General features: G+C 36.7%; 2 protein-coding genes across 2 annotated transcripts in view; both read right to left on the reverse strand.

Annotated features, from left to right (window-relative positions):
• Nucleotides 1-218: 218 nt before the first annotated feature.
• LOC103155880 (23 kDa integral membrane protein-like) lies at nt 219-5,776 on the reverse strand. The gene is made up of 9 exons (XM_007577765.2): nt 5,628-5,776; nt 4,363-4,419; nt 3,986-4,105; nt 3,812-3,886; nt 3,243-3,326; nt 3,021-3,134; nt 2,148-2,180; nt 1,963-2,046; nt 219-1,246 (listed from the first exon to the last, which is right to left on the reverse strand). Exons 1-9 carry the CDS (start codon nt 5,685-5,687, stop codon nt 1,172-1,174), a joined length of 702 nt encoding a protein of 233 aa, XP_007577827.1. The 5' UTR covers nt 5,688-5,776; the 3' UTR covers nt 219-1,171.
• Nucleotides 5,777-10,357: 4,581 nt separating this feature from the next.
• The window catches only part of LOC103155881 (tetraspanin-8-like), a 44,935-nt gene continuing 31,152 nt past the window's right edge, over nt 10,358-24,140 (reverse strand). Inside the window, exons 2-9 of the mRNA XM_007577766.2 lie at nt 13,066-13,122; nt 12,713-12,832; nt 12,564-12,638; nt 11,851-11,940; nt 11,553-11,657; nt 11,434-11,466; nt 11,263-11,346; nt 10,358-10,567 (exon numbers count right to left, since the gene is read on the reverse strand). Coding sequence (XP_007577828.2) covers nt 10,475-10,567; nt 11,263-11,346; nt 11,434-11,466; nt 11,553-11,657; nt 11,851-11,940; nt 12,564-12,638; nt 12,713-12,832; nt 13,066-13,122 — 657 coding nt within the window. The 3' untranslated portion in view covers nt 10,358-10,474. The remainder of the gene's footprint in view (nt 10,568-11,262; nt 11,347-11,433; nt 11,467-11,552; nt 11,658-11,850; nt 11,941-12,563; nt 12,639-12,712; nt 12,833-13,065; nt 13,123-24,140) is intronic.

The raw sequence follows: 24,140 nt of genomic DNA on the forward strand, positions 1-24,140 counted from the left end.
CCTTACGCCCTCCAGTCGCCACTTCCTGTTTGTTTTCCTTTTCCTGACCTTTCACCCCTGTAGGCACCTGTTCTGCTTGGTTCTGGGTCCGTACATCCTGTCCAAACAATGGACGGGATGGGCGCATTGGCTCAGTTAATTATGTGACATTAAGTGACCGTTATTGTTGTGACTCTGACCAAACATAGTACTGCATTCATTTGAGCTGAATTCACACACACCTTCATTAGATTTTTATTTGTAAAACATTTGGAAACAGTGTACAGTGGACCCCAATGTATTTCTGGATGTTTCTGCAAAATTATTTGCAAAACAAATCCACCTATTTTTGTGACCCAGGAAATACAAAAAAATAATAATGCATAAATAAACTTATGAGAACAAAGTAATATAATTAAGAGAATAAAATTGTACAAGAATACATCAAAATTAATAGAATAAAGTCACAATTTCACAAGAATAAAGTTGTAATATTACAAAAATTAAGTCTTAATATTAGGAAATAATCAGAATATTATGATCTTGTCTCATACTATAACTATATTCTCAAACTATTTTTGAATTTAATCTCATAGGACTTTAATCTCTGAATTTTATTTATTTTTTCAAACAATCAATTTTATTTATAAAGCACCCTTCATACTAGAATCAACTCCAAGTGATTTTCTTAGCGTGGCCTTAATACTGCATCATATACTCCCTATTTTTATAGTGCATATTATCAAAAGAAAACGCAGCTGACACGCTATTGGCTGTATAAAGCAGCCAATCCAAGATCACCTTCCATTTTCCTTTGCTCTGATTGGCTGAATCCCCAAAATAAGGAAGATGTTGGATGTTTCTGCAGTAAGATGGTTTCCGTCGTGTATTAATGCATTTAAAGGTATAAACTATTAAAATAGGCAGATTATGATTATATTTCAGTGAAAGATTTAATCCACATCAAGAGCAAAACCTCTGACAAGAATATATAAAATATTTTCATTGGTTATTTGCAGATTTATTACTTTACACTAATAACTGGTCACAAAAAACAAAACATCTGAAATAATTCAGTTTACGACATGATTCTATTTACATTTTACCAATTTAAATTTTATATGGACCAGTCAGTTGATGATGTCTTCATTTTTCTTGAAAAGAGAGAAAGAAAGTGACTTTCAAGGTTTCCTCATGTGAAAGTGCAGCCTGAGTTGGATCTTCTGATTTGATGGATCAGGAGGCAGCTGAGAGCCAGAATAAGAATCTGTAAAAACAAGAAAACTATTAAGTATCAAAAACAAATGGGGGGGAGCAAATATCTGCTCTAAAAGTTATTAATTCTTCTTGTATAACTCTGCTTTGGGTTTTCTGATCCTTAACTGGTTCAATGAACATATAGGGACAGCCTTCAACCAATAAAATTACAATCAAGGATTCTGGGATGATTGTTATTTCAGAGCTAACTTAGCATTTATTATAAAGTATCAATCATTATTATTAAATGACACCTTATAAGTGCCTCTGTATATAGCAAAAAAAGAGGTGATTTTCTACCAAAGAAATCTGAACTTTTGAGATGAATCCCAGAAATTTTCTTTAAAAAAAATCTTAGAAAAATTTGAGTTTCAACAGTAAAATAATTGACATTTGAAACTTTGAAGCTTCGAAGATTTTTTTCTAGAAGATTTCTGAAATTAATCAAAAGAAAAATCTGACCATTTTCTTGCTAATTTTCAACTTTTTGGAGCTCAGAAATTTCCACCTTTTTTTTCTAGGAAATTTCTGAGATTAATTAAAAAAATTTTGACAGATACTTAAATCTGCAATGGTTCTAGCATACTACCGTAAACCAGCCCTACTGCCAGTTTATCCATGGAAATGATGGCTAAAACACTGAAACAATGGGTACGTCGTATTTGCAACGTCTAAAACAAAGGCTGAAAATCCCTGACAGTAAAGGAGAACGGAGTTCAAACTTACTTCGATGGAAAGAAATCCATAGAAAAGCGACATGCAAAAAGTCGGAATCAGTGTAATTCCTAGATAAAAAAAGTCTTTGCAGGGCTGTGGAAGGAAAGGCAGAAACATGAAGCATTTTCAAAACTATGACAGAATGGGAGCAATGACTGAATTCAGGACAATCTGAAAATAAGCCGATTAAATACCTCTGAAAAGATCTGATCTGGACCCGTGGTTCCCTGTAGGGACAAAGATCAAATTTTAGATTTTAATGTGGTTTATAGGTGTTTTGTTAAAACAAATGAATAAAAAAGATGCAAAAATTTGAATTAGTTTGTATTCAGTCTTTTACGATGGCACATTGTACATAAAAAAATGCCATTAATGTTCGCCAATAAATTTTGAGATTAAACTCAGAAAATTTCCAGAAAAAACAAGAAAATTTCTGAATTTGGAAGAAAGGAGTCAGAATTTTTTAGATTAATCTCAGAAATAATCTAGAAAAAATTTAAAATTTTGGAGTTTGAAAAGTTGAAAATTTCCTAGAAAAAACATGAGAAATCTTTAGATTAATCTCAGAAATTTTCCAGGAAAACAAGTTAACTTCTCAATTTAAAAATCAAACAAATTACTTTTAAAAACTCAGAAATGTTGACAATAATCTCAAGTTTTCCAGAAAAAATCTTGGAAATTTCTCAGTTTCAAAAGTTGAAACAAAAACAAACCTTTCTAGTTGATGCTAGATTTCTGTTAAATCGGTCTTTTGTTGTTTTTTTTGTTAAAATACTTCTAATTGTGACCCTTTTGGCTTTCCATACATCGCCTATCTGGAGCAGATCGCCAGGCAGATGAAACCAAACAGTTCCTGTAATAAGTCATTCTTGCATTGCTTTGGTGTGGAGAACCTTTGGTCGCATCTTCCTGCTCTGATGGACCTTAAATTAGCAGTTTTACTCAACATAATTGAACCTTATATGATAAACAGTGAAAGTTGGCCTCAGAACAATATTTGTATATCTTTTATGTTTCCCATTAAAAATGCTTGACATCATATTGTGAAATGATTGCATGTAACCAACCTGAGGTCTGGGTTTACATTTCAGTTTCGCGTCCGGTCCTTTTACTGTGCATTCGCAGGATGGTGGGATGATCTTACCCCAGTCTTCTGCACGAAGCACTCCGCAGCATTTTTCCTGCAACCACAGGTGACTTTATCTGTACCCGTCACCTTTAAGCAACCACAGGATGGATAGTTTTGATCCATCCCAAAACTATTAGCTTGGCTTGGTAAAAAGCCTTACTGTTTTTTGTATTTCTTGAATCTCGGTCTCGTTAAGTAGGCGCTCTATCATTTCTTCATCAGGTTTGGAGAAATCATCTATTAGCTGCAAGGTCAGAAAAACTGCATTAATAGAATCTTAGACTAGAGAAGACCAAATTATGAGCACAAAAGTTACAACAAACAAGATTATCCAGGACTTTAAGTTCCCAACAAAACAGATTCCTGTTGGTCCGTTCATCATAAAACTTAGATGGACCAAAGTTTGTAAAGGTCTACGTTCCACAACCGAAACTTGGGATCATATCGTCAAAACAGAACCTAGTGACTGAAATGAGAAAAGTACGGAAACCAAATAATCTCAAAATGTCATTTAGGTTGCATGTGAGAATGTAAAAGACGCTTCATGTGTCCAGTCAGAAGAGACTGAAGTCAGAGTTCTGAGACTAAATGTTGACTTGCGAACTTAAATTCTGAGATAAAAGTCATAATTCCAACATTAAAGTCATAATTAACTGAATAATGGATGTAAAAGAGAACAAAATACTCCAGAGAAACAGAAGGTGGGTAAATATTAGGCAGACGCATTACCGCTTTTCTAAAGATAGTGAATATAATCCCCATAAACAGATAGATGATCATCATGATTATCGTCAGACCTGCGAACTGTAAACGAAACCAAACAAACAGTAGATCAGACGATGGAAACAAAAACATTTAAAACTTTTGTGAGAATTTTGGAAGTGAACTTCTTTTGTTGCGTACGATCATCAGCATGATGTTGTTCTCTGTGACGGCGGCGCAGATTCCCAGGACAGCGATGAAGACAACGACAAGGGCGAACACCCATATCTTTAACAGGTTGAGGTCATTAAATCCAGAAACCTGAAACAAACACTGGATTACTGCCGAGTCACTCACACTCAGCCACTGGCGCAAAAATGCCTTATATGCTATGGGGCGCCGCTGGGGGGCGCCAAAACGATGGCAGAAAAATAATTTCTAGTCCATTTTCTGTATTGTGTACAATGATTTACAGTAGTGCCATTTGTAGAAGATTTAACGCCTTATGTGTGCAAAAACTATCTGCTTAACTTCTTCCATCTAATCTGATGCTTAATAGCAGCGTTGTTGATGTTTACCTTGTAGCTGGAGTAAGAGGCCATCACGGACACGTGAATGATCACGAATCCAATAACCTGGAGCAGAAAGTTAAAAACGGCAAGTCAGTTTAACTAATTACATAAAATGCAGACAATAAAGCCTAATCTGAATTGTTAAATTAGGGTTTGAGAGCAAAATAAGACTTTTAAAGTGGATTGCAAACATTTTTTAAAGGGAGTTTACACGGATGCATCGTGGAAGATGTCATTGCAACAAAAAGACACTAGAGGGAGACAAAGAGTTGAGAAAAGTTCTGCTTCCATTTACATTAAAAATAAAACGGACAAAAATCAAAAGTTATTAGAAAACAAAACAATTTGAAACATAATAGAAGAACAAAGGCAGGGAGTAATATTTCTTAAGATTTGTTTCAGAAAAAAAAATATTTTTTAGATTAGTTCAAAATCAGAAGGGCATTTTTTGAAAATTAAAAAAAAAATACAAGAAATAAAATACGAGTTAAAAGATCTAGTAAAAGAGGTACCAAAATATAAAAATCAAAAATTAAATGCAGGCAAACCGAATTTAAAAATCAGCATAAAACACATGAATATAATGTAACATTTATCTCATTAGAAAATTTATTTATCTTTAATTTACCAACAGAATAAAGAGAAATGTGAACCATAACCCCACTGAAAAAAAGAATGGTGCTCCAACAAATGGAGTTAATTTGTTTCGTACAATTGGTTACATTTAGTCAAACTTACTTTATTTATATTTGTTTAACATGACAACTTAAAAAACTCAGCCTATTTATTTGGATAAATTTAATTTATTACTTGTAAGATATTTTTTAGTTGGATCAACTGGACAAAAATGGCAGAAAAATGCAAAATCTGCATTCACCTGCTTTTTTCACCTCATTGCAAAAAGAGAGCTGAGACATTTGATGAAAAGTTTTTTATTCTGATTGAATACATAATAACTGCTACATTGTAAAAATGCAATGTGTTGCATTCAGAACAATTCAGGAATGGAATAAATGACCAAAACACTGAGATTTAAAAAGAACATTTTCTTCTTTTTTATTTTCAAATAAAGTTTCATGTGTGTAATTTGTAAAATGTGAAATCTCGCCAATCTTGTGTATGTTGGTGGAAACTAATGAAGATCCTAACAAACATTTTCTCCTGCAACTAAACTAATATGCTGGCAAAGTAACTTCTTGGTTTGCATATTTATAAAGCAAGAATTAATCAAAGCTGCCAAAGAATCAGAAATCAGAAATCCTTGCACTCACCACAAAAACCACATTGAGGAGGATAAAAGCTAATTTGAGGCAGGAGTTTGCTTTCCCCATCTTTGCTCTGGATGCTGCAGGTCAGGGTTCTGGAAGGTTCTGGAAGGTTCTGCTAACAAATATATGGGTGGGAAGCACAAAATGACATCACATCCCGGGTCGTTCATTGGAAAGCATGTGCATTTTTATCTGACAGGAGAGAGAGGTCGAGTGCAGCTCCGGCTGCAGGTTGTGCAACGCAGGCGGGAAATGATCTAACAGGAATCCATAAAAGGTAAAAAAATTCAATGAGAAGCAAAGAGAACAAGAAAAACATGAAGGATAATAATTGTTTATGTTGGGCAGATTGAGAACAGTTTTCTCCAGTGGGTTTCACTGCATCTGCTGTGGTTGGCTCCGGTCAGAAGGGGCCCACTGGACAAAGTTAGGAGGGGGGAAAGCAGCATAGTGGAAAAATGAGAGCAGAGTTCCTTGGAAGAGTTTATCGAGATGCAAGCATCTGCAGCCAAAACCTCAGGGAGTTCTGGATGATTTCTGTTCACATCGAAAACACCCAACTTTCTCCAGCCAGTGTAGTAAAACTGAACAACATTATGACTCTCTAAATAACAAAACACTGACATTTACATCACATCTGGGTGAGTGACCAGGTAAAACCTGCCTGGTGAAAGTTTTCACTGCGCTGGAGGATTCACCGTCTGGTTTACAGGAAAACCATCAGGGAACCTTTTCTTTACATCTCTGAAAAGTCAGAATTAGGAAATTAATGAGGATTTAAAAACTTAAATTCTGCAGCTAAAGCAAGAATTCTGACTTCAATCTCAGAATTTTTCCCTCAGTTTAATCTGATTTGGGATTAAAGTCAGGAACACATTTGTCAGGTTTTTGGTCTCTTTAAACCCCGTCAGCTTCTGGCCAAACTTGAAAAAGCTTGTTTCCCTCAAAGCAATGCAGGAACCACTCGTCTCAGCGACATTTTTTATTTATGTTTTCTTTTTGTCTTTAGATTATTTCAGTTGACAGTGTAAGACCACCATGACTTCACATGAGTAGTGAGAGTCACAGAGCAGGTTGAACACCTACAAACTAATTAACTAGTTTTCCAGGTAATGTTAACAACCTACTTTTAAGTTAACAGTGAATGAACAAACACATAAAAGCCATTGCATCACAAGGCTAGTTGGTCTCTGAATGCAGATTAAATGATGAATGTCCCGTTCCCACCAGAGTGTCTTTGTGGAAGCTTGAAGCCGAGGCTCTTTGTCTGCAGACATCATTGTGAGCTCAGGTGTGACAAGTTACCTGATAGACTTCAGATGGACCTGAGTGAAAGGGATGGGTGCGCTTGATTCTCTGTGATGTGTGTGCCAGTTGGGTGGAGATGGCAAATGCACTCCAGTGTACCATTTGCTGTTTTAACTTGACAATATTAAGTGATTAGATGTGAACTTTAATTCTGAGAGTAAAGTCAAAATTTTAAGCTAAAAGTCAGAATTGTTCATTTACATTATTACTTTGAAGAATTAAAGTCAGTATTCTGAAATTAGGTTAAAACTTTGAATTCAGAGTGCTGACACTGGATGGTGATTAACAAACAAATTCTAAAAGTAAATTCAGAATTTAAGCTGTAAAATTCAAGTGGAAACAAACTCAAGTATTCACACATTTTGTGGCGAATGACAATATGCAAGATGAAACTTGGTGTTTAAAATTCAGTTAAGCTGCTTATATTGGGGGTTTGGTGAAGACGGGTCATTCAGGGTTATACAGGAAATGAGGACAGCAGGAGGGTTAAATATGCATTTTTCCATTAGTTCATTTATCCATTATTATAATAATTGGCCTGCCGTATTTTCTGTGGTGTTTCGTCCCGTCAAGTGGACACACATTTTTTATTTATCATTTCAGAAATGTGTCGTATTTGTCTCCGGATGGATGAGGCCTTTGGCTTTCCTTTCAAATTGTAAGTTACAAGAAAAACGATGATTTAAAACAATCAAAACAAAAACAAACTCCATCGGTGTAATTTAATTTGCAGCTGATCCAACTTAAACATATTGGGTTAACTGCTCACAATTAATTAAATTAAATTTATCCACATAAGTTTATTAAATTGTCATGTTAAACAAATGTTAATAAAGTAAGTTTGACAAACATAATTCTAATAGATGTGACCAATTAACACAATCTTTTAAAAGTTGGATTCTCTTGTTTTCAGCTTCACTAGGATTGGGTTAAATCAACAGAGCAGGTCTGTTTCATAACCTTCACTGTTTTTTTTTTACATCTCTTTGTGTTTTCTGGATATTATCCGAACTTATCAGTTCTTTTTCTTTTTGTCTGCCAAATTTCCCACCTGCCCACCATTGTGAGCAGAAATAACAGGAAGTTCTAAAAGGAAACAGGCGAGAAATAATTTCCTGAAAACTAAGTTAGAAAGTCAAATGATGCAAGTCGTATTTGAGAGGAAGGGTTGTGAAAAACTATTTCACAATAAACCTAAGTATGTTCTAGAAAACATCAAACATGTAGCTGAAAGTTTGCTAAAGTCCTGATGAATTCCTAGGATTTTATTTTTACTCGACACAAAAACACAAGAGGAATCTCCAGTTTTTTCCTGCTGACCTTTGTTTTCTGCTGCAGCCGCATCTGGAAAAAAGATTCATGAACAGGAAGTAATTAATTTCTAGCTGGTGATGTGATTTCTGTTTCCTGATGCCTGTAACTGCAGATGACCGTTTGTCCACCTTTCCTGAAGTCTGCACACACATCCACAGCCCTGGACAGGATGTCTTATAGCATCATAAAATTGCAGAGAGAAATCAGTTTGTATTTTTCTTTCTTTATTTTTACATTATTTTCTCATTCAAACATGAAAATGCAGATATTTGCTTTTCTAAATCTTGAACATCTTTCTGCAGCAAAAGGAGTTTAACATATAAAGCAACAACTAAACACAAACATTACAGCAAGGAGAGAAAAACTCCATGCAACTATATTTATATCTGGGTTTTGTCGACGTTAAAGACTCAGAATTTTTCACTTTGATGTTGGAATTTTGTCATAATCTAAAAATTCAGATAAAAAAAAAACACTTTAAGCTTGAAGTTATGACTTTAATTTTATATTTTTGATATAAAATAACTGATGGAATTTGGAGTCAGTAAGCAGGAAGTTGCAGCAGTTGGCCACTAGAGGGCATATGGCACACAGTGAGTATTCCTGATTCAGCAAGCCAACAATTATTCAGTGTGTTGTTGCCCCTGTTGCCCCGGGCCGGACATCTGGGGCCGGATGGGAGGCAGAAGAGGACTTCAGGAATCTCAGCCTCTGTTATGTCTGGTGCAGGATGAGGCCTTTCAGGGTTATATAAATGCTCAGTCTGGGTTGACTCATGGTTGCTAAAAACTTTACTAGACCTCTAAATTCTAGTGATATAGTGGGTGTAAAATATTGAGCTGCATGACTGACTTTATTTTCACTCTTACATTTAAGTTTATGACATGCAAAATTACAAATGGATCACAATACCGTCTCCAAGTGTATTTTGGGTAAAACTCGTCACCAACGTCATCAGTCACTTGGCGATGAAAGGCAAACTAGGTAGAGCATTTATAACGGACTAAGCGTCGTGTTTGAAGTTTCCCACTTGACCCACATGCAGAACACAAACAGGAGATGGTAAAAATCAGAAAAAGCTTATTTTAAACAGATCAGTGATTGAGTGTTGTCCTGGGACCACCGGATCGGGATCGTCTGAGATCTGAAGGAAGGGAAGATGAGAGGTGAGAGGACTATAAAAACAAAGGTGCATTGTTATTCAAATTAACTTTAATTATATGCAACAAAATGCATGTTTATTGATGCGGTACAAGGAAAAAAATAAGCCAATAAATGGAGCTTTTGTTTGTTGGATACATGAAAGGCATTCGGTGAGTTTAAAAGGAAAGCAGCATCAGGATGTTCAAGTTGAAAACTTTGTGTTCAAAATCTAAAATCAAAACCAAAATATGTGTGTGTGTGTGTGTGTGTGTGTGTGGATGGGTGCGGGGGTCATGGAAAATGTACCGTGTGTAACTGTTGAAAAAGGTCATGGTATTCTTGAGCAGACTGAGGCCGACACACATTCCCATCTGCAGCTTTTACAGTAAAACTCTTGGTTGGTTTCAGTTTGACTCACTTTATATGCAAGTGCTTTACTTTGGCTCAGCACATGTGGTAACAGTCATGATTCAGTTATGATGTTAAGGATCAAGAATTGATAAGGTCAGATAAGAGCAATTTTCAGAAATAAGCAGCTCTTAGATGTGAATTCTAAAAGAAACTTAAATACAGGAAAAATCTGTAAAACCTACCAACCAGACCTACTCTGTTAGCTTCACACATCCGTATTCTTCAAATGTACAACCATCCACTACTTTATGAGTTTCTACCAAAGGGGTTTCCAAAACAAACATGGCACATTTTCAATAACAGTTAAGAAAAAATGTGCAACCACATGACAGGATGTAACAGAAAGCAAAGTAGCAGGAATGCCAGTGGCTCTGTAACTCCAAAACAAAAACCCTGAACTCCAAACGGCTCCATGTTTGTTATTTCTGAAAGTGAACTCCGTCGTTCAGCTCTGCAGAGGCCCGGTAACCGTATGTTCATTTGGTTCAGGTGTGTCAGAGAAGGGATCCGTCACAATAAAATACAACATTTATGGTGGAAGCATCACAAAGTGTGGAAACGTTTGCAAAACATTTTATTTGGTAAAATTTTTTCTAAATAAAGACTAAAAGGAAAGAATCTGAACGATATTTGAGCATCATTCCATGAAACCCATCAAGACTTGGAGGTGGATCTCAATAATCCCTCATTGCAAAAGCTGGGATTCCTGCTCTGTCGTGACGATTGATCTGATTGATCATTTTAATGGAGATGATCAATCCCATCATCTGGAAGAACAAGAAGAGACATGAGAACAAAGGAAGGTTCTGGTCTAACTGTTGGGTTTATTCTGAATGTTTCAGCCTCCTCTCCTCCTAAACTGACATCCATTGTTTGATAGCCAATCTGCTATTCTGCTAAAGCACCACTACTTGACGAAACATATTAGCATCCCATGTTTTCCTCTGTTTTAGAGATGGGAAATCAACGATATTGGATATAAATGTGTCCTGAGTCAATTCCAACTTGTCCAGTCGTTTGGTCCATATTGTTGTTTCACATCTTTTTACTTTCATTTTATATCTGTAGACCAACTGAATACTGAACCACAGAATATAAGTTTAAACATGTTGTACTTAAAACTGCAGTAACTTTTACGAAAATGTATTTATCTGTTGAAACTATCACCATGTTGTGACAGAATGAGACAGATACTCTGTGAAGAGATCGATCTCCTCCACCTCGTCTCTGAGCTACTACTGCTGTCTGCAGAAGTGCAAAAACATCCAGAGCCAGAAGGAGGGTCTTAGTGCTGTCAATCAGATTCATGTACTCGCTGCTAAATGGGCTAATGGCAGAGAAACAAATTTAGGACCAAAACATTTTTGTCTCCCTTCTCAAGTCTTTCAGTCTTAAAGGATTTGTGTTGCTGTGCAGGGATGATTGTCTGTAGACGATGACAGAGAAAATGAGCAGAACTTACAGCAACGAAAGCGAATCCAAAAGTGATGCCAAGGATAATATTTATGCCATATTCAACATAAACCCCAACAACTTCACCACAGGACTGAAAGACAGAAAGTTGAGAGTACGTTACGGGTTGCACCCTGGAGATGTGACAAAATGGTGAAGTGACATTTGCTTGACTGAATACCTTGGGGTGGACAGACAAAGGTCTTCTGTATCCCTGTGAGAAAACAACATGTTCAAACATTTGCAGATAATTAGTGCATTCTTTAACAGAAGATGAATTATTAAACCTTTTTAACTCACCTGTGAAATGGATTTACATCCTGATCCATATGAAGGTGTGCAGCGACAGGAGTCAGGGATGTCTGAGCCCCAGTCCTCGACTCCAGTCCATCCACAACACTGAAGCTGAAACACGAGACTTTAAAATTAGGATTTTATACATTACAACAAAGCATACATTCTGAAACAAAAGAATTGCAGATGCTTTAATTTTAATCTAATTATTTGTCCATCACTAATATGCACAATGTGTTTTTTATTAAACAGGTTTGTCTGTGCTTCCTTTAAAACACCACCAGGGGGAGCCCTTTAGTCTTACTTGTTGTTGCACAGTTATAAGAATTGTTTTTTTCTCATCGTCTTTCAAGATCTCCTTGGCAACTTCAGGACTTCGAAAGTTTTCCATGGCCTAAACATTAAGGCAGAACATGATTAGATAGAACCAGACAAAACACATACAGGATGAAAACAAGTAGGAAATGTACTTTGTTGTCATTGGGGATTTTCTAATGAGTGACGGTATCAGTGGAGACTGCATGTTCATTTTATGCCTTTATGTTTTTCCATATATGACATCAGCACTTTGCTGGACTAAAAAAGGCTAAAAGCTCAACAGCATTTCTACAAACAAAATATTTGATAAAACAGGCTGCAGAAAACTGATGCCTCATTTTATTTTGTGACAAACTGCAGGAAATGGTTACATACCAATAAGCCATAAAACTCTGAACTAGACTTCACCGTACAGGAAGAGATCTGGTTATTGGTCTATACCAGAGATGCTTGCATTGCTTTGGTATGGAGAGCTTTAGTGATGGTTCCAGGACTTGACAGAAAGAAATAAAAAGACTGATTTCATTGCAACTGTGTCTGTGAGCTGGTTGTCCTTCAGTGACTGGATGCAGCGAATGAGGTCTGAGTCAGACGGTGCTGTGCGTCGACGTCAGTGATCGCTGCGCCTGCTCTACCAGCTGACCCGTTTCCTTAACTCAGCCCAGTTTCCTGCACTACACAACTTCTGTAGTAGATTACCTGGTTTTTTGAAACACTGACAAGAACTCCACAGATTACCATGAGCACCATTCCAATCCCCATCAAAACCGCAAACTGCAAAGAAAACAATAATTATTGAATTAGTGATCAACTTAGGATTAGAATTAAATTTTGTGAAATGTACATACAAACTTGAGGCCACATTTATTTTCGGTGCGTGCAGCGTGGCTCCCCAGCAAGGAGATCAGGACAGTGCTAATGGCAAACACCCAGAGCCAGAGTACGCTCGGGGCGTCAATCCCTTCCGTCTGATCAAAGAGCAAAAACACAGGACTCACCCATTATTGTTTCAAGTTTATTTGTTTTCCCCAACTTTCTGTTCTCCACCGTATCGAATTATCATTACAGAGAGGATTTTAACCCATCGTAGGCCGTTTACGTCTCCAGGCTACGGGAGCAAGGCGGCATTTCCTCAAAGGAAAGAATCTATGAAACATTAGTCCAAAATAAAGCACATTAAAGTTTAGTTTTTGTGTCTTACCTCATAGTCACTGAGATTGATCTGCAGTAATCCGTAGATCAACATGCCTCCCAAACACTAAAAAAAGGAATTCACAAGTTTATTCAATAAAAACAAACAAAATACAAAAACATTTTATTTTCCTTCAGATTCGCAAAAAATGAAATTTTAACAGTAAAGAAAATAAAACATGTTATTGATAATAGTCTGTTTAACCAGCATTAGCATCAGTGAAATGCGATAGGAGCCACAGTGAGGGTTAAATTTCACATTTCATCACACAAAGTTATCATTTCATGGCAGATTTTTCAATAAATGCATTTAAAAGTATTAGTTTTCTCTATTTGTCACATATTTGTCATTTCTACATTAAAACACTAGGGAGCAACGCAGAGCTAAAAACTAAACAAAGATACTGGACATAAAAATGTTTGATAATAGAAAAATAATTCAAATATTTAAACTACAGTCAAGATTAAAGTGACAGTTTAATGTCGACAGTCTGGACAAAACTGTTGGCTTTGAAAAATTATTCATTTCTATCAAGGATATGCAGCGACTCCTGCAATTTAGACTCAATTTGAAAAGCAATTAAATCCCTTATAACTAAATAAATAGTAACAGTTATGCAAAAAACGAAACTAATTTAGAAGATTGCATCTTTGAGGCATCAGAAAAATGGGAAGGAAAGTAGAAAAATAAGTAAAATCAGAGAAGTTATTAATCAAACAAAAGTAACAGGAAGTGAATATTTTTGCCATTTTTATTTCTACTTTGCTCTCCCTTTTAGTAGTTTTGAAAAATTAAGATGTAAAAATCTAAATATCTAGTCGTTTTTACCTGCTGGCCTCATTAATTATTATATATTTTAAGTGCTTTGAAAAGAACATTAGTTAAATTTTCCACATAAATAAAAAAATACTTATAAAATCCAAAGAAAATAATTTTACTTACTGTAAACAAGCAATTGAAGGAAATGAAAACAGCCTTCAGGCATCCAGCAATTTTCCCCATTTTGTCTATTTTACTTTGACTAGACAGTTGAAAGAGAACTGAACTGTTCAGAGACGAAGTTATGCTGCTGCTCCTGCAGGCGATCAGCTCAAAGACACAGAGGGGAAATCAGCAACCTGCCAATGACCAGGAAGCATCAAAACTAAACAAATACGTAAATTTAACAAGACGGGAATTAAAAATGCTCCAGTTTTAGGATCTCATTTCCACTCAAGATGTTTTTCAAGCAGAATTTAAGGAATATTTTTCAATCATACAGAAGATGAGATTAAACATAAAACATCTTCAGTTTGAACAAGAGCAGAAGGAGGAAGCATAAAATCAGCAACTAAAGCAGTTCCAGGAGGAAACGCAGAAAAACGCTTTGTGTTCAATTGTTAGGTTTTTTTCTTCCTGCTTTTAAACTTCAGTTTTACCAGAAAACCTGGAAAAACGGAAGTTTGGCCACTAAAAGCTGCTTTGTTTCATAGAAACTACTGAAGAACGAAGGAACAGAGAAAAACTGACGTTCTAATTTAGATTTTACTACAAATTTAAATTTCCAAAATGTTCTTACCATACAATATATTAATTTGCATCAAAGCAATAAAACCCATCTTATTATTACTGACTAGTTTTTTCCGTGTGTTTTTGGTATTTTGACATTTTATCTCTGATAATGAGCTCTAAGCTTTCAGGATGAAAGGCCTCTTTGCCATCACCCTAATCTTTAGCTCAATAGTATGTTAATGCAGAGGAGAGGAAAGAAACTTTCTAAGAATAAAAGTTAAAATTCAAAAGTTGCTTCAAACAATAATTTATAGTACAGGTGACCAGGGGATACGGTCAGGTACTGCGAACCCCCAAAAGCGGCTGTCTGCTGTCAAGAATCAGTAAGTTCACTGTACAGCCGTGAGTTCAATCAGCCGTGACTGATTAGTCTGTCAAGAAGAATCTAAAACACGACTCAATCAGTTCATGAACACCTTTTTTCCCATTTCATATCATTTCTGAACTGTTCGTGTTTTGCTAGAGCGGCGATGCAGCAACACGTCGATCTCAGCATCAGGTGACAAACTGACGCTGAGAGCAGCAGGTCCTCCTCTGACTCGCTTAAAACGGTCGTAACTTTATTAAAGAACAACAAAAACATCAACAAAACGTTTTCAAATTAACGACCCGACAACAATAATAATCTCAGTGATTATTGTTTCAACAAGGTGTTGCGCAATCCTGTGCGTCGGAGAATAAAAAAGTGCGAGTGGTTTAGAGTTGATCACCTGTTCGGGTTGTTTTACCTTTGTTTACCTTTGTTTACCTTTGTTTACCTTTGTTTACCTTTGTCTTGGCGCATCACAGCTTCTGTAGTTTCTGAATGTTCAATAAACGACAAACTTGGACTAATTACCTCGTTCTTTGTGAGAATATGCCATTTACAACAAACATCAAACACGGCACATATGTTTCATTAAGTGTTTAACAAACAAATGGCTTCTAGCAATAATTATGTGAAATTAAATTAATTGTAAAAAAAAAATGGTTTGGTGCTGTCGGGCTCAGAGCTTTTCCTTTATCAAACTATTTAATTTATTTATTTAAATTAAATAATTAAATATATAAAAAATATTTTTATATTTATATATATATAATTTTTTTTATCATAGTACCCCCAAGAATTTAAAACTACTTTCACCCCTGTAGGATACGAATAGCTGAGACAGTGAGGAAAACTACAGGATGAATGCAGAAGAGAAACTAACTAAACCTCTGCACAGAATGGGACCAAAGACAAGAACTCAGCTTATGGAAACTGTGGCTGAAAATAAAACTCAGAAACAAGAAACAATGACGGCGATCAGCGGACCGAGGTTAACAAAATACCAGAGGAACTCCGGTTTATCCATGGAAACTGGAGAAATACAAAGCAGATATTAAAGTATAGTTATTCATGACAGCATTATTATATTCCACATTTTGTTTAACCTGCTAATTTCTCTTCTAAGGGTTTTTGTTTTGTTGTCTCAGTCTGAGTCTAAGGAAAGTGAAAGTACTATATTGACATTGAACTGTAAAATATCTCATCACACCAAAACAAACTCATCCACAGCAAACCCAGAGTTAGAATCATTCACATATTAAATTAAAATGGTTGTTAGATGGTGTAGAGCGACAGTCACTGGTACATAAGATGAGTAGTAAAGGAGAGAGAAACAACCACCCTGTGGTAAACCAGCTGATTGGAGAACTATGGAGTGAAAATAGTCTCAAAATATCTGTGCGTGTGTAATACTGGATTTGTAAACCTTAAAAATAAAATAAACCTTCTCCTACGCATATACATGTTGAAAAAATACACACAAATCACCTGGTGCGCACACACAAAACTGCATTTACACACAGATCCGGTTACGAGTGCACAACTATTTTTGAGACTATTTTCACTCCATAAGAAACAGCCGTTGGCTTTCGCACATTGAGATAAGATCTGTTGGTAAAACCAACCAAACCACAAGACCAAGTTTAAACTGGCTGAGAAGCTCAACAGATTAAGATCTGGCAGGGAAACCCAAAAATATACAAAAAGTCGAGAAATAAGAGCTGAGCAGGGATTTTGGCTATTGATGCATTCTGGCATATTAATAGTGACTGTCACACTGCACTGAGTTAAAAAGAACGCTTTGAAAAACCTGTTCCCCTCCTGACCTGTGGGGGCGCTGCACCAGGAACCACTGAAGGAAACGACACAGAAGACACAGAGCAACACAAAATGTCAACAACAATGGAGCAGCATCAGATTTTAAGAGTCTGCAGATTTTTCTTTAGTCTTTGGCGAAAGACCACAAGACATTTCTACCACTCTCTCTAGACTAGCATGTTTGTTTTGGTTGCATTTACCCAGAATGCCACTTCCTGGTTTTGGAGCGGTCTCCAGTTTGTTTGGTGTTCACATATTCAATCGAACCGCATCAGAGTTCACTTCATCTGAACAGAGACCGAGGTTTGTAGGTGAACCAGAGTTTGCTTTTTATCAGAGTTCATTTAAACCTCCACAAATTAACCTGCTGGGCAAACTGACTGGAGTTCAATTAAAGGTTTCCAAGTGTTGGAAACCCTGGAAAAAGTTTTTTTCCAGGTGTTGAACCAGATGTGTGACACTGGGGAACCGTAACTACCAGCTACTATGACACATAGTTCAAAAGGTAATAATGGGTAACTAGTTACTGGTCATTAAAACGATTTTTAATTAACTATGTATTATCCAATGTTTAATTGATAAATCAGTGACAGACTTCTTCCAAACAATTAAACCGTCTCATTACCAATATGAGAATTCTTTAAACATTTTCTGAAAAACTGCGTTTAAATTGTTGTGTTGTATATCTATATGGTGTTGTGATATATATATATTCAAGAAAAAGTTTTTTAAAGAATTGGCAAGAAAAGAAGTACTAAATGTAAAATATGTTGTTCTGTCTCCAAATGTTTTCTCCAAGAGTTAAAAGCTGTAAACACAAACATTGACTCATGTTCTGCAGCAGACCTGAAGTATTTAAGGAGGATGTTTAAATGTCTCGGTGTGGTTTTCACAACAGCACCAGAAACTAAATCTAACAACAGGTAGAGAAGAAGAGGTTAAAAACATCTCTTGTCACAGCTGCAGACAATTTCTGCACGTGGTCTATGGTGCGAACGAAACCAATGGCCCAGTTCTGTGGTATCTGTGACAGAAGTAGAGAAAGCCACGGAGTTAAAAGAAACGGACAGGCTCAGTTTCACGGAATAGGGTGTTAAGAAATTCATGATAAAAGGGGAACAACCAAAACCTGTTGATGGGCTAAATACTCCTTTAAAACGGTAGAAATGCCAGGCACAACTTTGAGGTTTGAGTAAAAGCTTAAACCATGAAGACTGTCAGAGGCAGGAGGTGTAGAAATTCATTTGCTGCTTGTATTTGGAATCTTTGGGCCATAATTTATAAGATTGAAGGCGAGTTAAAACTTAAACTGACCAAGAGTTCGAGAGATTCAGTTCATCTCTACAGCTGCCTGTCCTGCCGTCACTTGTTAAGAGATTAAGTCAGGAGCTACACTGATTGAAGTCTCACCCCGTAACCAGTAGGAGATGTCTTACTTGCTATTATCATTCAGATTCTAGGAAACTAAGGAACTGGTCACAAGAAACGTAGGATAATTGGTATGGTAGACCATGAACTCTCAACCCAGTTCAGTGTTTACACATGCATGTAAAACTGGCTGCAAACAGATGCACAGTTTTACAGCCGTGCATCTTTGAAGCACATGCAGCAATAAACCAGCTGACCAAATGTGCTAGAGCTTCACTTTGGTTGCTAGGTAACGGCACAGTGACTGTCTAAGGTGAGACCACAAACAATGGCTGGGTGATTTTTAAATGTTTGGCTGCTTTTAGAAACAGTTGAGACAGAAAATTTGAGAGCAAATTTAAAAATTCAGGGTAACAACAAATTGGTCAAGTTGTGTCAAAGTTTCTGAACAAAGCGGGTTTGAACTGGATCCGTGGGAAACCTGGAGTATCAACTGCTGAGGTGATGCGGGTTGTTGGAGGACCATAATACTGCCACAGGGTTTTATTGGCTGCTGTTGATGTGTTACACACTCAGAAGAACTTTCTCACAATGGCTGGTTCTCGGTCTCACCTTAGGACTCCATAGTACTTCAACAGCAAAAACCAAAGGAGCCATTTCAGTCAAAATAACCTAAAATAACTGAACAAGTCGCATGTATACTGGTGTAGATTAAAGGTGAGAAAATAAGCCAATGAATGAGAAGTTGGAGCTTTTATCCGTTGGAAACTTTCGATAAATGTGTGACAGGATGTGGGATACACAAAAGGTAACTCTTTAGTGAGTCTTGAAAGTAAAGTAGCATCATAATGTTGATACTGTTAAATCGTTTTAAACACTTCTGCATCTAAGCCCAGAACCAAAATGTGTAGGAAAAAACCAGAAGACAAAAACACTTAAAAAGTACCTTGTGGTTGGTGAAAACAGGTCAGAGGGTGGTGGAGCAAACTGTGGCTAACATGTTCCCACCTGCAGCTTTTACAGTAAAACTGACAGTCTGGTGTCAGGAGAGCTAAGACTCATGTTTTACTTCGAGTCGTGACAATTACCACTTATGTTGCGATTCATCTTGGACAGATTATTAAAGTCTGGACCCTCATATAAAAGTATTTCTCAGCTGTTTTAAATCCTCTGAGTCAGTGATGGATTAAAAACATTCTTGGTTTTAACATTTTATTTGTTCACCATGTGATTTTTATGTGTGAGGTTCCTCAAGGCTCTGTTCTTGGCCCACTTTTATTTACAGTTACATTCAATAGATTTTAATATTTAAAAGTTAATTTATTTCAGAAAGTTAATTCGCATAGTGAAACTTTAGATTGATTAAGCACTTTTGTGGCTTCATTTTTAACTGCAATTATTTCCAGTTTAAAGTTAATGAATGACATTTACGCATCAGACATAAAAAACATTTTAAATAAAGAAATGTATGAATCTATTTCAAGAAATTTGACAACATATACACTTGAATATAAATGTACCAGCTACCTGGCCATCTCTCACTAGCTCATCTTACCACCACATGACCGCAGCCTCTTACCGTCTTTCAGTAAATGTGTCATCAATGTGCAGGTGAGTCACATTTCCTACTGTTTTCTTTCCTATTTGTTTGGAAAAACTAACAGTTGTTTGGGGTCTAAAATGTAGCCTGGGTGCTTTGGATCAGAAACTGAATTTTCAGCATTAAGACATTAAACTCAGTATATCCCTTCAGCTTTCCTCATATCTCCATGATAAAGCACCGATAAACACTTCAAACATCACATGAAGGCCCAGAGTTTCAGTTTCATTGGGGGTTTTTTCCTCTAGATTTTGCAAACTCCGGCCCTGACAAATATGTGTAGCTTCAACTTTTAACCAACTACCGTATTTTCCAGACTATAAGCCGCAGATTTCTCTGCTGCTCCAGGTTTTCCACAGCGATGCAGCAGCAGCAGACGGGGGCGGACAGCCAGCATTTGAGTCATAACAGGTCAGTTAAATATCACATTTATTACGGTGGAAAAAGAAAAAGTTGCCGAGTTTAGATTTAACTGAACTGATTATGAGGGTGTACGAGTTTGAAGAGAAAAATCTCCTGTCTGCTACTAGCATGTGCTAAATGAAAACGAGCGCATTCTTCTTCTTTAGATTTCAATGGCAGCTTGCATCCATTATTGTTGCACTACTGCCACCTACTGGATCCTAATATCCATACCTCAAATTCTCATATTGATCCCAGTATTTAAAAAATGAAAAATCTTCTTTTTTCCCCCTCAATGTTATTTAACTGATCAACAACATTCTCAAATTTCAATCCCCTATTAAAACCTAATTCCGTTTTAATGGGCAATTTCTTCTTTTATTTCCAATTTTGACTTCCAATGATTCACTTCCTGCTAAAGAGCCCCCTGGTGGTTGAAGAAAAATCCACATATAAGCCGCACCGGCCTATAAGCCGCAAGGTTTGAAGCTTAGGAAAAAAGTAGCGGTTTATAGTCTGGAAAATACGGTAAATTTAATCTAGTGACTCTCAAAGGGGGAGGGGGTTAGGATTACATTAAAGGGGGGCAGTCTTATATTAAATAAAAAAAAACAGAAACCTGAGAAAGTTTAAAGTAATGTTTTCCCATTTTTATTCACATAATAATGTTAAACTTTTTTACCAAAGACCGTTGCCACTGTTTGAATATTTTGTTGCTGTTGGGAGTTATCTTAAAAGTCGGGGCCATTTTGTTGAAACAGGAACGAAATGCAGAAGCTGACAAAAAGGAAAACTTACGAGTTTAAAATGGTAAGAGGACGGCATCAAAACTGGAGGAGCAAAACAGAAAAATCCAGGAAGAAATCATGGAAAATAAGATTCACGACTGAGGAAAGGCTGGAGAATGACACTGGATCCAGGAGAGTCTGATGGAAAGAAAACCTGAGGAGGAAACTAACCAACAAACATGGAGTTCAACTAAGACTCAAAATGAAAAATTTTAAAAGTCTCAAATTTATACAACAGAAAAAAGCAAACGACACAGAGGGAAGAACATAAGAAATAAGAAACTGAACACAAAAGAATGATTCTTCTAGCAGTAATAATGAACAAAACAGAAAAAATATGGCAAGACCTTTTGGCAATAATAAAGCCCAGAAACAGAAAGAAAACTATCACAAATACCCACAGTCATTTAATTTATAGATTTTGTTACAAATGTAGTAAAGTAGGTTAAAAGAAAAAAAAAAAAGACAAAGTAAGTAGGTGGAGTGTTGATTAGTTAGAAAACTATGTGATTTCTTTTGGCAGGACGTGGTAAATGTCTGCAACCTCAACTGTAGTGAGTTTTAAAGTTTCATCTAAACCCAAAACCAAATCGTGAGAGAAAAAGATGAAAAACTGAGAGTGCAGCAGTGGAACATGAAGCTTGTGTGAAATGTTGCAGCTGAAAACAGAAACAATTATGTATGGTTGCAACATGAGGAAATGGGGTCATTTTTACCACAGTCAGGGTTTCAAACATTTTCATGTGGCAACTAATGCCAAGGTAAACAAACATTATGAAAACCTGAACAATATTCTTACATCATTCCATAAACCCATCAAGCCATGGAGGTTCTTGATTGGTCAGTAAGCACTCATTGCAATAGCTGGCACTCTGGCGCGGTCGTGATGATTGATCTGACTAATCATGTTAGTGGAGATGATCAAGCCCATCATCTGGAAGAACCAGTGGACAGACAGTTGGTCATAAGAGACAGGAGAACAAAAAGATGGTAAAAAAAACAGAAAATGACCAAAACTTACAGCAATGAAGGCAAATCCAAAATTGCTCCCAATGGCAAGGTTGAACCAAAGCTCCAAGTCCAAGTCACATCTCTCCACAGCTGCACCACAATGCTGCAGAAGAGAAGGTGGGTTGTTAAGTTACAGCTGCAGTAAACGTGTGTCCAGAGCAAGAACGGTCATTACCAGAGAAACCTGCATTGCTTTGGTGTGGAGTGCTTTAGTGTTCTTGACAGAAATGAGTGGACTAATTTCACTGTTCAGTGCCTGGATGCACCACACTGAGGTCTGTAGCCGTCAGACTGGTTTCTGCGAGTTAACGACCCCCAGCAGTCAGGAATCACTACGCCTGCTCCACCAACTGAACCTCGCAGCTTCCCAGACAGACCCGTTTTCTGAACTCTGTCCAATTTCCTGCACCACATTAACTTTTTAGTAATTACCTGGTTTTTTAAAACAATGGCAGCAACTCCAAAGATGAGCATGAGGACCATTCCAATCCCCATGAAAACTGCAAACTGCACAGAAAACAATATACATGATCAAACTGTCAACTTCATTTTTAATCATTTAGTTTATATTTGTGTATTAAGTTGTACATACAGCAGTGAGGCAGCATTTATTCTCAGTGCGTGCAGCGTGGCTCCCAAGTGTGGAGATCCCAACAACACCGATGGCAAAAATCCAAGCCCAGATCATGTTCTGGTTGTCCACTCCTCCCATCTGATCCAAGAGAGCAAAAACACAAACGGTGCAGCAAACTGATTACTACAGGACATGACACACATCCATTTCTCTCTCTGAACGTTCGCAGACAGGTTCCGTCTTTCGTGTGGAGAAACTTCCCTTTTCCAATCATTTTTAAACTGAATTGTTTTTCTCTTTTACCTGATGCCCATAGGTCATGGCACGTCCTAAACTGTACATCATCCAGATCCCGAGGCACTGAAGAAAAAAGGCAAGGAAAGATTTATTCAACATTATTCATATAAAAACACTGAAAAATGTATACATAAAGTCTCTCCAGGCTGCATCATTAGCGCTGTGTGAAGTTTGACAGGATGGATTGGAACCACTTTAGGTTCATGTCCAAATAACCTGATTTCACATTTCACAGCATAAAATTAACATTTATGGTTGATTCTGAAATAAATATTTTTAAAATGCCCATTTTCTCACATATTTGTAATTTCTGCATTGAAACACTAGAGAGCAAAATGAAACTAAAACCTCAAAGGAAAATGGGCATAAAACGATTTAATTAACGAGTCCATCACCTTTAACTGCAGTAAAATTTAAAGTAACAGTTTAGTAATTACAGTCTGGACAGAATTGCTGATGTTGGAAGATTATTAATTTTTATCAAGAATATACAGTAACAAATTAAAATGTATTGACATTAAAAACAAATACATTTCTGACAAATATGCAAATATTAACAAAATGACCACAAGTGAACAGTTCGCTAGTTTTATTTCCAATTACTGCTTTTTATAAAGCATTTTTGAAATGATTTTAAACGTAAAATATTTTACCTGCTGGCCTCACAAAGTTTCTCTTGTTAATGAATATTATAAAAACCTTAATTGGCTTTGGAAAGAACATTACCTTGAAATTTTCTGGAAATATAATCAATTACTTAAAAAATTCTGAAAATTATTTTACTTACTGTAAACAAGGAATTGAAAATGATGAACACAACTTTCAGGCATCCATTAATTTTCCCCATCTTTTCTGTTTTACTTTGACTAGACAGTTGAAAGACAGAACAGAACTGTGCAGAGATGAAGGCGAGTTTGTCGTCTGCAGAGAATCTGAACAGTGAGAGAAATGTTCCAGCATATAAAGCAAATCTGCAGCCAGTCAGCAAAACTCGCCAGTGATTAGCATGAGGAAGTACCTACTGAAAGCCAGTCTCATGATTTGCGCAGTGACGGTGGTGAGGCCGAATCGCTTTGGACCCAGGTTGCAGTGATGAAGGATATTTAATGATGAAAAAAGGTTCCAAAACACTGGCAGCACAGCAGAGAGGAGGCCAAGGCTCACACTGGTAGCAACAGGTTAAACAAATGGACAGGAGCAGACGACTTACAGTACGACACTACAAACGAACAGCGACAAGACAAGGACCCGACAACAGACAAAGGCAACAGGTGGACTTAAATACACAGGAGGTCATTACTGGGAACGACACACAGAGGAAACAATCAAGGGGGAAAGAGACGCGACATCACAGAGACTCACTGGACA

This window comes from Poecilia formosa, unplaced genomic scaffold (genome assembly GCF_000485575.1).
Source record: "Poecilia formosa unplaced genomic scaffold, Poecilia_formosa-5.1.2 Scaffold453, whole genome shotgun sequence".
Classification (NCBI taxonomy): Eukaryota; Metazoa; Chordata; class Actinopteri; order Cyprinodontiformes; family Poeciliidae; genus Poecilia; species Poecilia formosa.

What these genes read in the sequence shown, in the direction of transcription:
- LOC103155880 (XM_007577765.2), bottom strand. Translation starts at nt 5,687, where the DNA reads ATGGGGAAAGCAAACTCCTGCCTCAAATTAGCTTTTATCCTCCTCAAT. An exon ending in TCACTATCTTTAGAAAAGCG is followed by an intron (nt 3,327 to 3,811) that starts GTAATGCGTCTG and finishes CTGACCTTGCAG; the next exon opens with CTAATAGATGATTTCTCCAA. An exon ending in TTCAAGAAATACAAAAAACA is followed by an intron (nt 3,135 to 3,242) that starts GTAAGGCTTTTT and finishes CTGTGGTTGCAG; the next exon opens with GAAAAATGCTGCGGAGTGCT.